Raw genomic sequence first — 13,124 nt, 5'->3', positions numbered from 1 at the left:
TTGCCAATACAATCAAATAATGTGGATTACCTTCCTTGGGTTAAGGATTCATTTCAGCGTGTGTTTCAACTTCAGTATTTTCCACCCCTGTACCTTTCACTGACACTTATTTTCTTTAGTGGTAAACTTTTGCTAAGTAAAAAGTATCATAGTTCCATTTGTTTGTTGATGATAGAATTGTGCAGTAAACTCTATTTTCATTGTAGAGTTCTTTATGTTTTAATGTCCATAAGCAATAATTTTTCAGGAACTATTAAAAATGTATTAAATAGTTATTGTTATACAATTTTTCAGGACGCAAAATTCTTCTCTGCCGGTCATAAACAGGAAAATTATCTGGCAGATTCTCTATTTGATGTTGACTCTGTTGAAAACAAGGGAAGGAAGAGAAATTACAATATACTGTGGGATTTTCATGTTGACACAATCACAGGTAAATATATTATGTAAACTAAATTTAAAATGTAATGAAAATTTGAGGTTATTAATAGTTAAATCATATCAAAGAGGACAAATCTGAATTACATGCTTTAATAATTTGAAAAGCCATATTTATCTCTCACTGCCAGAGACATTCAGGTATGCTTTGTTGTTAGCAGAGTTTTATTTATAATTTAATTACATTTATAAATATGTTTCTCTTTGCTGGAAAATACCAGAAAATGCAAGACAGAGGGTATACTCGTTTCTCTTTCCGAATGAAGGTAGGATGTGGGGCGAATTACTGTCTGTGTGTCTGTGTGCTTCTATGTGATCCATAATTAATCTAATCTCATCTTCATACAATAATAGAAAATTCGGTCTGAAATACAAAAAATGACATTAGTAAAGATAACTGATCACTCAACTTTGAAGTCACTGAACAGCCCATAAACAAGATTTGAAACATTATAGCTCAACTTGTAAAATTTTGTTCCCGTACATGCAACCTTCCCCCCCCCCCCCCCCCCCCCCTACACACACACACACACACACACACACACACACACACACACGGAGGGAGGGAGGGAGGGAGGGAGGGAGGGAGTCTCTGTTTGGGCCACAGCACCAAGAATTTGTAACAGCTTATCTTTGTGCTCTGTAGGAGAATGAAAATTCATAATAGGAGAATGAAGGTTTGTAAACTAGCTGCCAGTTTCCAGTTCTTGTGTGTGTGTGTGTGTGTGTGTGTGTGTGTGTGTGTGTGTGTGTGTCTATTGTTGACAAAGACCTTAATGGCCAAAAGCTATAATTATTAGAATATAGTAGGAATTTCATTGTGCTCCATGAAAAGTTTTTTAAGAATAAAAAGAACATTATTCAACTCGTACCTTGGCCTGTGATTCTTAGTATATTACGTCTGGATGGATAGGTAATTGAGTTTTGTGTGATTCATGAGTTTTGAAATTCATGGTGGTTACTCTGCAAAAGACCGTTTTGCTCAAGACATGTCATTATGTCTGAATTTATAAGAGACAAGTGTTGGTGACGTTGGATGATAGCTCTGTGGGTTTTGTTGTTTTTCTTGTAACTGGTGCAGTTTCCAAGTACAACTTGGCTGAGATTCCATTGGCCCCTGGTACATTGCTTAGTTTTAGTGATTTCAACTGGGTTTTGGTGTGAATTATACTGAGATAACTGATATCTGTGTCACTAATCTTTGGCTGGTGCATCACAATTAAATGGGAGCAATATTCTTTTACTTTTTTCCTTAAAGAACATTTAAAAACTGTGTTAAGAACTTGATTTTTGTTTCAGCATTGGATTCAACAAGTGTTGCAAATTAATTTTTCTATCACTGCCAGTGACAACAAATAACCAGTGAGTGCATCAGTAGTTAGCTCGTTATGTTCAGCTCATGGTCACTGGGCAGTTCACATGATGCAATCGTTGCAGCGCCAGTGAAAGACATGCAAAGCTCTTCCTGGAGGCACTGTCAGAAGGTTGTCATCATAGCCTGAGACAGATGTCATTTGTTCATGTACTAGAGATGTTAGGTTCCTCCCCATTTTAACCCACCCACAGCGGTGATTGCACCCTAGCAACCTTAAAGGCATGTAGTCATAGTTGGTATCCCTGCCTGGGGCTCCAGGACTGCTGACTCAGGCACTTGGTCAGTTGATTTAAATGGTGGCACTGAGAAATTGATGTATATAGGCTGGACTGAGCAAGTGGCATGTAGATTTCTATGCCTGTGGAGCTGAAGTGATATTCTCTGTGGCTCTAGACAGTGGTTTGTTCTCCATGAAGGGCCATGTCACCCTGTAGTGTGACTAGACGTATTATCTGCTGTTGCCGCTGCTCATGCTGGAGGAGGCAGGTGCATTGTTTGTGGACCTGTGCAGCTGGCGGAATGTAGGAAATATTGAGTCATCAGACCATTGTGGCTACAGCTGGTTGCTATGGCAGTTTGTGTGCCCACCTTCATCCATTTTGTTGGCCATGATGCCCTATTGTGTCCCGTTGTGTCTCCATGTGTGTGGGTCTTGACCAAAGAGCTTGTTTGGAAGTGGGAATGCTCTTATGACTATGGCAGATGTAGCGACGGCTGGAGTAGGTCTAGCTTCATCTGAAGCCACCAGCTACACCAGCTATGGAGCAGTTCTTCTGGGATGTGGCTGTGGATGGGGTTGATCTTTTGGACCTTAATAAGTGTTTATGGTGTCATCTGTGGATATGACACTCAGGCTTTCTTCATTTGGACTTTAAAGGTCTGTCCCATCCATTCATCCTCCACTCCAGAAGCAGGAGTAAAGACTCAGGTAGTGTCTGGGGCTATCCTGCTGTAGTAGCATAGGTCTGCAGATATGGAGAAGATAAACTAAGTATCATTGCCTGATACTACAGTTTTTTGTGTGCCATTAATGGTGAAAATTTTTGCCACTGCTGTAATTGTAGATGTGACTGAGGTGGATGCAATGTGTACCACATACACAAAGTATAGAAACTTCAACAAAGACTCAATATTGATAAGCCATGTGGCACTTAGGAGGAGGTTGACAAACTTAACATGGGTGCAATCTCGTAGTTGCTGGGGCTTAGGAGAAAAACTATAAGGAGCTGCTTCAATGTGGACACAAGCCATATGGGCACAGACAGCATGCCCTAGATTGTCTTTCTCCAGCCAGTAAACAAATTATGCGATTAACAACTTGATTCTTGAAATTTTTCAGTGTAGTAAGTTCAGTTTGTGGGTTGAGCATCTCAAAGACAAAGAGAGTTTGTTGCTAAATGCTGTCATTGTTTTTGTGGGAGACAACAGTGCCAGTGTCTTGTTGCAACACATTAGTGACATCGGCTACTCATGACCACATCACCACAGTCTATAGCAGCTGAAGCCAGACTGTATGGCTTCAGCTGCCGGAGACCGGAGACTGTGGTCATCTCTGTGTGTGTGTGTGTGTGTGTGTGTGTGTGTGTGTGTGTGTGTGTGTGTGTGTGTTAGCAGTGTTGAGGAAAGTGTAGAAAATTAGGTTTATCATAGAATTTATTATTTTTCGTATTTACTGACTGCCCACCAGTCAAATTGGGAAATAACTCAGGATTGGAAGTGGAGCTGAATGATGATCTGCTGCTTTAAGTAACTGCTCTGCAGTGCGACAGAGACTATAAAGACAGTCTAAATTTCTTCAGGCATTTCCCTCAGGATTGGTTTACTCATTTGTGCAAGTCTCCACATGGCACCCAGCCTCTTTCCTACGATGATGGAGGTGGAGGGGGTACAGTATTCACTGCTCACAGATGTGCACTCATCATCTGCTCGTGGAGGACGTTGTGTAAAGTTGTGAGCTATACCAAAGGGAAGAACAGTGTACTTACCGTATTTACTCGAATCTAAGCTGCACTGGAATCTAAGCCACACCTGAAAAATGTGACTCAAAATCAAGGGAAAAAAGTTTTGCCGAATCTAAGCCGTGCCTGAAATTTGATACTCGAAATTCAAGGGGAGAGAAAAGTTTTTGGTCGCACCTCCAAATTGAAACAAAGTTGGCCCATTGTAATATGAGACACAATTTAGGTCGAATGAATGACGATACAGCTACAGTAGCTTGGTTCGAGTCGTAAGCTTAGCAGTTAAGCATTACCAGGTAGCCATTGCTATGCGTCAGGTGCTCCGTCCGTATTTATACAGATACCCTTCCTTTTTCAAGTGCTTCATCTGGTTTGAATTGATTGCTTATTTTTCTTTGATCTGATAAGTGCCGTTCTCTTTATATAGGTGTTTACGTCACTCTAAGCCGAAAATGCATTATTGTACTGTGGAGAGAGAGAGAGAGAGAGAGAGAGAGAGAGAGAGAGAGAGAGAGAGAGGAGAGAGGGAGAGAGGGAGGGAGGGAGCGAGGGGAATCGTCTCATTAGCGAAACAATGGTAAGAGACTGCTATTTGTTGTTACTTACACTGCTGCTTTCTTTGATAATGATCAACAAGAACCAAATAATAGACTGCGTATGATAGAAGATGTTCTGAACGAGAGTTTAGCGAAATTTTTTTTCCGTTTGAAAATCTTTGCAGACCCCTCTTCAGTACATTACATTCTGCACAGAAATTAGAGTCATCTTAGATTTAAAAATCTAGTCAATTGCCGTGCTTAATTTCTGACTGTATCACTATTAGGCATAAGAATAATACGAATACAAACATGACATGATATGTATATTCTTCCGCGTTTGCTGTTGTCTAACTCTAGTTTCGTAGTTTATTAGACAGACAGGATTTAAATGAGATAACAGCAAACACGAAAGAATACATGGCAAAATGTTTATATTCGTATTATTATTATGGTGAAGAGAATACTGCATGTGATTCACAATTCATAAAGTTCCTATTAAGAACCATCTCTTCTCACAGATAGGAAAAAATTCAGAACATAGAGTTGGCCATATTGATAAACATCCCAAACCGTCTTGCCAGTCGGATTTTCGTAGTACATTGGAATGCTGCTACATTCGAAGATGAACAATACGGAATTTGTATTTACTCTGTTGGACCATGTATGAAAATGCAGTGGTCGAAACTCGGGGCGGAGAAAGAAAGCTTGTCTTCCATCTTTTTTTAATTTATTTTTGGCGCCAGTATTTATCTTTGTGCCTGCAAAGGATGCCTGTGTAACGCTACATATATTCGACGGCAGAAGTTAGTTGTGGCGGCACCTACCAACATTTTTCAGAACTTCCACTTACTTTGCACTCGATTCTAAGCTGCAAGTGGTTTTTTGGATTACAAAAACCGGAAAAAGAGTGCGGCTTAGATTTGAGTAAATACGGTATACAAGTTGGAAAAAAAAAATATGACTTCATGTTGTGCTTCATCTAAATGGAGGTGCAGATGGGCATCTGACAGATCAATTTTTGTAAAATGGTGACCTCTTGATAGGTCAGGCTGTGAAGTAGGATACTATATACACAATATAAATAGCCCCTTTTGTGTGGGTTGCTGAGAATATAAACATGAGATCACCATCTAGCTTATGGGTTGCTGTCAGGTAAGAAAAGGTGAGGGGAAACAGGCTCTGCCTCATTCTCGCAGGGCAGGCACTGGGATCAACATTTCATTCACAATGCATATTACTGTGCCACAGCATGTCTTATTTAGTAGTGAAGGTTGTAAATAGTTGGAAACATGATGTACAGGCCCAAAGACATCTAATATCCATTGATTACTTCACTCCCAGAAAGATCCAAGTTATATTTTATGTACAGTAGTTATTAATCTCTAGTTAACAAATTAACAGTAGCATAAAAGCATACACAGCGGTGATAAACTATGCCTGCTTTATGGATGACAACCAGAATGGTGGCTCACTGGTGGGAGTGGTGGTGATTTGGTTTTTGAGGCCATCAGACTTTCTCTTAAGATCATGTGGAGGCCAAATGGGATGGAGTAGGCTTGAGAGAAGAGATACTGATGGTAAAAAAAGAATGTTTTATTTTTGTATGTGTAGGTGTTGTTTAAGGACTGAAGCAGGAAATTTGGGTAAAGGAAATCATCTAGGCTGTCAAAATTCTTCTTTATTACTTTTCATAAATACGGCCAGCCAGTTTCAGGCCACAGAGATATTTTCTGGGGTCTTTTCCAGAACAAGTATGTAACAAAATGTGAATATCACGTTTAACAGCATGTGAGCTATTCAAATGTGTTGAAATTATGGTCACAGTCAATCCGGTCTAATAGATTATGCCATTACAGATTCCAACAGGTCAACATAATGTGGCATATGTAAACCTTCATGCAACTATTAGCAAGGAAAAACTATGTCAAATTCAAAACGTAATTGCTGTTAATTCACAAACAAAGCTGAAAAATTTCCTCTGAGCTGCAGCTGTCTGGCTGTTTTGAAAGAGTAAAAATGAAGAATTTTTAGCAGCTGCAGTGGTTTTGTTTACCAGTTTGTCCTGTTTCAATCTAGCTGATCATTTTAGGGTTGTGTGTACAGTATACTTAAGTGCATATCTGAGAGTTTGTTCAAACAAGGACGTATACTCCTTGCATAAGTTGTTCATATAATGAAGTTGAATAGCATCTGATATTTAAGTTCATTAAATTGTGAATGTGGAAAACAAAGGATGAAAACCAGTGAGTTTAGCTCAAAAATGTTGCTCACCATTGGGATTTGATGACAAGGGGCATTCTGCTAACACTTCTGTATGCACTGTCAAGGCCACAGTGACTTGCTCTAGCAACAAAAAATCTTATGTGCTGTGATTCAGTAGATTTTTGTGTGTCTGTTTCAGTAGAGTGGACTACGTATAACTGTGTGTCTTCTCATTATTGAATAAGACTTGTGAGTTAAGGAACATTGTGCTCTCATTTAAATATATGGCCAAAAGAGTCAGCCTACAGGAATTGTGAAACGAACCCTATTGTCCAGGACCGCGTGCCACAAAGGGCACAGATTCACCACGAGATGGGGAAACTCACTGGTGTCTATTGCCTATTGAGGCCTAAGCACTGTAGTGTGCGAGTTTGACAGACGAGAACATACGTCATAGGAAAACCCAGTAGAAGGCTTTTGTGGCCAAGGAGACGTAGTGGTGATAATATGGCAGACCTAAGATCGACCATAAAGGGAAACATTTATGAAAACCATTAAATTCTGTAGTAGTGCAGGGAATCAAGCCACAGTAATTTTAATCTGCCATTCTCCATAAATTTTCATGGTGATCCCACTAAAACTTGAATACTGATCACATCTATAATAGTTTAGGGTTTATTGTTAAAGTGAAATTAACAAGTTTTGTAGTAGAGACCTAAATGCTAAAATCTGAATGCTTTGGTCGATCTTAACAATCAACATTTCATATAGGAGCGCGTCATTAAAATGACAAACATTGTAAATATCAACTCTGTAACTTTATTTGTTTAAAAGATACAATAAATTTAAATTATCAGTATTTTCGGTTAAGTATCAGATCATCATTTCCTCCACACAAAAGACATTGAACGATGACAGCATGACTCCTTATTGAATCATTAGGTAATAGAATATTTGTTGTAAAGTTTAGTGCATAATAGTCACTTTTGTTCTTTATTTATTTATCATAATGCACATTGATGCAAGGCTACTGGCCGTGACATTCAAAGCTAAGAAGAAAATTGTTTTGGTTTTATGTAAAAGAATCTAATGTTTATTATGTAATGGATATTATTGTTACTTTATTAAGAGCATGAAAGTGATCAAGCTTTGATTATTTAAATACCTTAAAATGTAAAGTAACATAGAATAAGCTGTTGCCAATCAGATGGATGGCTTCAGGAAAGGGAACTGTGATAGTCAGTTGAGCGAAGATGTTCAACGTGCAGGAAATGTGGTTGGAGATGGGCAGAGGGCAGGTCTGGTCGAGTCACCAAAGGGGACAGTTCGGATGGAGACGTGAAAACGGACCATTCAGCTGGAGACACCAAAGGGTACAGTGCTGGTGGAGAAGCAAAAGCAGATGGTCAGTCTTTAGGTAGCTAGGAAGTGAAACACCTTGGAAAATTTCACATTTTGTGGTATCGCAGGACGTAGTCTCCGAGCGGTGAGCAGCTGCGTGCCTGGTGTGAACTTTTAACTTTTCACGTGGTTAACTAGGTGAAGTATTAGACTTGTAATTCACTGAGATTGTGAATGGTTGAACTGTATCAAATGGATGTGTGCTCAAGTGTAATAGTAATTCTAAATACGACCGTTTTTGCTATTAGTTTGCTTTCTGAATAACCATTATTCTAACCAAATTACAACTGTGTGGCCTATATCATTTATGGGTCATTAATTTAGTTCCAGATATTATTATTACTGTTATTATACGTAATATTAATTTTGTATTTTGCAAACTTGCCATCAGCCAGACAATTTAACCAAAGGGTCACAAGTGTGTAATTTAGGGCGTGTAATGCAACACGTGCATTTCAACCCCTAAATGAGTTTGAGCCAAGGTGTTTCGACGAAGAGGAACCGCATCTGAGCCCAAACATCTTTGTGATGTTAGCTCACAGACTGATGTGCCTGTGTCAATTTGAAATCACAAAGAAGTGCCATGTTTATTGTATGTGAGCAACAGCTTTTCTGGCATGGCTGTTTCTGGGCTGAGAGTGGGCATAATGTTTACATGATGCACAGGGGTTGGACAAAAATATGGAAACAATGTGATAAGTGCATGCTTGAACATAAATAAAGATTCTAGACAACAGTGCATGTTGTGTTTGACCACGAACAGTACTTGTCAGTGTCCTTAGTATGTTACAAGTATTAGACATGGTGAGAACAGTGTTCTGTGTAGTTGTGAGTCCATTATGTTGGATCTAAGTGAAGCCAGACATGGACAAATTGTTGGAGCTCGTATGCTGGATGACTCCAAAACCAGGAGGCCAAAGTGTTCGGTGTTTCAAGAGGCACCATAGTGAAGATTTGTACCATATACAAGGAAAGTGAAAAAACATCATCCGCTGAGTCACAATGCAGACAAAAGGGTGCATTTGAGTGGTCATAACTGACTGCTATTGAAGAGGACTGTGATGAAAAATAGGGGATGACAGCTGTAAAAGTCACTGCAGAACTGAATGTTACACTCTCCAACCCTTTCGGGAGTGAAACAACATGAAGCGAGTTCTGAAGCACAGAGTTGCAGGGCAAGCTGGGATTCCAAAACCACTCACCAGTGATGGAAATGCCCATAATAGGAAAATGTAGTGCTGAAGCCATAATACCTGGGCTGTGGAGTAGTGCAAGAAAGTAATTTGTTTGGGTGGGTCTTGTTTCACACTGTTTCCAAATTTTTGCTGAGTTTCTGTCCCAAGAGCATAAAAAAGGGATGTGGGAGGAGTTTGGTGGTATTCCATGGGTCCTATGGTTACTCGGCCAGGTCGTGTTACTACCAAGGATTATGTGACCATTTTGGCTGGCCAGATGCATACCATGGTACTGTCTTTGTACTCTAAATGGTTTTGCTGTGTTCCAAAACAACAGGGCCCCTGTTCACACAGCTCGCATTGTCCAGGACTGGTTTTGTGAGCATGAAGAGGAATTGTTGCATCTCTTCTGGCTACCACAATCACCAGATCTCAAAATTACTGAGCATCTATGGTCTACTTTGGAGAGCAGGGTGTGTGATCGCTACCCACCTCTATCATAATTTCCTGATATTGCCACTGTTTTGTAGAAAGAACGGTATGAGATTCCCTTGAAAACCATACAGGACTTGTATTTGTCCATTTCAAGATGACTGGAAGCTATTCTGAATGGCAAAAGTTTTTTTTAAACTTGGTAAGGTCTTATGCTTTTAGTGTTTACATATTTTTGTTCAACCCCATAGACAATGTGGCGGAGCAACTGGTGAATGCAATAGCTGATCATAACAAACAATTGTGAGGCGATTCCACTTGTAGCACTGTGTGCACTCTGCATGATGGTGGGAGCAGTTATATCTCATATGTTTGTGGAAGCAATCCAGGCATGCCTGTATAGATTTGATTTTTCAGTGATAAAAGTTGAGGATGCTGTCAGCATTGAGGATAGGCAGAGGGTAGCAGTAATGAAAAATGGTAATGTTTTCACTGAAGATTGGTGGCATGATTGATTGTCACATGTTATCTCTTATTAAGTAGAAAAATTATACCATGATGATGTGCAACAGAAATCTATAGCACTATTCTTTTTGTGCTACTGCAATACATCACATTCTTTTGCAGTTTCAATTTCCTCATATGAGGCTGTTTCAGAGCTTGCGTACAAATCTTCTGTTCAGGGGCAAAACCAACTATAACATCACTTTTTAACAGTTCAGCTTTAGGTTCATTTGCAATTTGCTCTTTCACAGTGAAATCAACAACAGCCCCTTTGACCTTCAAGATCTGCTGCCAAACACTGTAAGATTATCTCACTTTCTGCATTGTAAAAACTGTGAATGAGTGCTTGCTATATGAGTCTGTTTTGTAAAATTACTAGACACCATATTACAAATTGCAGAATATGACAGACTACTGGGGTCACAGACTACTGGGGTCTGCTAGTGGATATAAATTATGAAGAAGCTCAAATAGTTAGTACTAGTGGACAAGAGAAGTGCACATCGCCTGTGTTGATATGTGAAATTGCATGCCAGAAAATTTAGTCGTAAACAACTGTGATAGATTTCTAATTTTTTATTTTCCTCGCTGAAAGACAGGAATGCAGGAGCAATGCTGAGCTTGATTTTAAATGCTTGCCCTGTGATTGCTAACATTGCTGTTGAAGCAATGCCAATTATTGCTGCAGCAGTGTCACCAATTGTAACTGAATTTGCTGCTCTGCTAGTTTCTGCTGTATTTGTCATTGCACTTCCAGCATCTCATTAATGATTGTAATAGTGCTGTCCAACTGTTCCGTAAGATACCTAAATTCAGGAAAGTTCCCATCTCAGCTTTGGTGTTGATCTGTACACAGGCTTTATTAATGCCAAAGAATTGCAACACAAATGTGCTACTTACAAGCAAGCTTGACAACCAGAGTTGTCAACAGCGCAACTGTCCGTCTGCTTGCAATACTGAGAAAATTAATGAGAATGAAGCAAAAGGTTGTCATTGTATTAAATCCAGTCAGAAATCCAAATATCACCAGAAATCAAGCAGCAGATGAGTGTATAGATTTTAGTCCAGCAAGCTGTCTAACCAACTAAATGGCAAGAAAACTTCTCTGATCAGTGGCATGTACCAATGGCTAGATTTAGGTGATGTAGTAGTTGTGCCACCAGTGAGAGGAATGTGAGGCTACACATCTAGAAAACACTGTGTCACTGTTAGCAATGGAACAGGCAATACATAAATAAAACAAAAGGTGTGGAGTTGTTAATATCAAACTTCATGCAAACCAAATGAGTGCAAACAACAGGATTCAGTGATGCAAGTTACTAAAAACATACACTTTCGACTAAGGGAAACATGTTATGAAGTTTGATGGATCTACTTTATTATTGTTCCTCACTGCAGAATGTGTCTACATATGGAGAATATCAGTGCAAGTGTACATTTTAGATTACTTTATTCCAACTGTGAAGTATAGTGAAGTTTTGCAATTGTTTGGGTAATCTCATCATGGTTTTCTTGGAGTGGCATGGTCTCACTGAAAGAGTAAGTAAATGTAGTAACACGGTTCACGTTTGGGCACCCACCCTCCGACCCCTCGGGCGCCAGCTTCCCCATTGCCGGCACCCGTGTTGGTTTCTCAGGGCACGCTACCGCCCCTCCCCCCTGTGACTCCGCTGCACTGTGGTGGTTCTCAGCCTTGGCATAGCGTAGACCAGGAACTGTCTCCTAGGCCTGCCCGATGTGAACTGACTGGGCCTGGCCCGTGCTGCCTGAGTTGTTGTTATTGTTCTGCCGGCAGAGGTCGCGGCCAAATTCTCGCGTGCCCTCTGGTGGACGGAACTCTATTTGCGGCAACTACTGTCCGTGATGCGCCATGCTGAGTGCGCCTCCTGCGATCTTTCTGGTGGCTACTGCACTGCTCCTCCTTCAGGGGGTGAAGCCACTGTGATCCACTGCATCGGAAGGTGGAGCGTCGTGCAGGAGCGATGACCTCCACGTCCATCGGAAAGCCGGGGCCAAATAACGATATTAACGGCTTATGGTCAGTGATTAACTGAAACTTTGTGCCATACAAGAAAGGGTGAAACTTGGTAACAGTGTAGACAATGGCCAAAGCCTCTTTTTCCACCTGGGAGTAATGGGCCTGCGCGGGACTAAGAGTTTTAGACGCAAACGCCAGTGGCTGCTCGGAACCATCCGCGTTGCGATGGGCCAGGACCACCCCCACCCCATAGTGCGAAGCATCTGTAGCCAGGACCAACGGCTTATGGGAGTCAAAAGTAACCAAACAAGGCACTGATGTGAGGAGGCCCTTCAATGAGGTGAAAGCTCGATCGCATGCAGGTGACCAATCAAAAGGAACACCCTTGCGCAGAAGGCAGTACAGGGGGCGGGCTATGGTGGAAGCCCTGGGAATGAAGCCGTGGTAATAGGCAATCTTGCCTAAAAAAAGCTTACAACTCCTTCAGCGAAGTGGGCCGCGGAAGGTCGACGCTACCTTGGACCAAACTTCCTAGCGGCTGGACACCATGCTGAGAGATGGTGTAGCCCACATACTCAATGGACGGTTGGAAGAAATTTGACTTAACGCAGGTTGCAACGCAAGCCCACAGACCTGAATTTGAGAAAGAGGGTGCGAAGGTTGTTCAAGTGTTCCTTCATGCTGCGGCCTGTGCCAATTATGTCGTCCAGGTAATTAATACAATGAGGGATTGTCGACGTGACATGCTCAAGATAATGCTGGAATATCGCCGGGGCACTGGATATTCCGAAGGCCAACCACAGGTATTGGTAAAGGCCAAACGGGGTGTTGATGACCGCCAGCTGTTTGGAGTCCTTATCAAGTGGTATCTGATGATAAGCCTCCGAAAGATCGATTTTCGAAAAATATTGGCCTCCCGCCACGGCGGAGAACAATTCATCAGCACAAGGCAAAGGATAGGTGTCCACCACCAATTGGGAATTAATGGTGGCCTTGAAATCGCCACAAAGACGTAATTTTCCCAAGGGTTTCCTGACAATAACGAGGGGCAAAGCCCACTCACTAGAAGAAATGGGAAGAACGACCCCGAGGGCTGTCAGCCGGTCTAGCTCTTCTTTTACC

At 41.1% G+C, this 13,124-nt stretch overlaps 1 protein-coding gene across 1 annotated transcript in view; it reads left to right on the top strand.

Annotated features, from left to right (window-relative positions):
* The window catches only part of LOC126474722 (intermembrane lipid transfer protein VPS13B), a 205,982-nt gene that overhangs the window by 78,274 nt on the left and 114,584 nt on the right, over window positions 1-13,124 (top strand). Inside the window, exon 10 of the mRNA XM_050102201.1 lies at window positions 295-433. Within this exon, the coding sequence (XP_049958158.1) occupies window positions 295-433 (139 nt within the window). The remainder of the gene's footprint in view (window positions 1-294; window positions 434-13,124) is intronic.

Source organism: Schistocerca serialis, chromosome 4, assembly GCF_023864345.2.
Source record: "Schistocerca serialis cubense isolate TAMUIC-IGC-003099 chromosome 4, iqSchSeri2.2, whole genome shotgun sequence".
Classification (NCBI taxonomy): domain Eukaryota; kingdom Metazoa; phylum Arthropoda; class Insecta; order Orthoptera; family Acrididae; genus Schistocerca; species Schistocerca serialis.
This window is presented reverse-complemented; position numbering and strand designations above follow the sequence as displayed.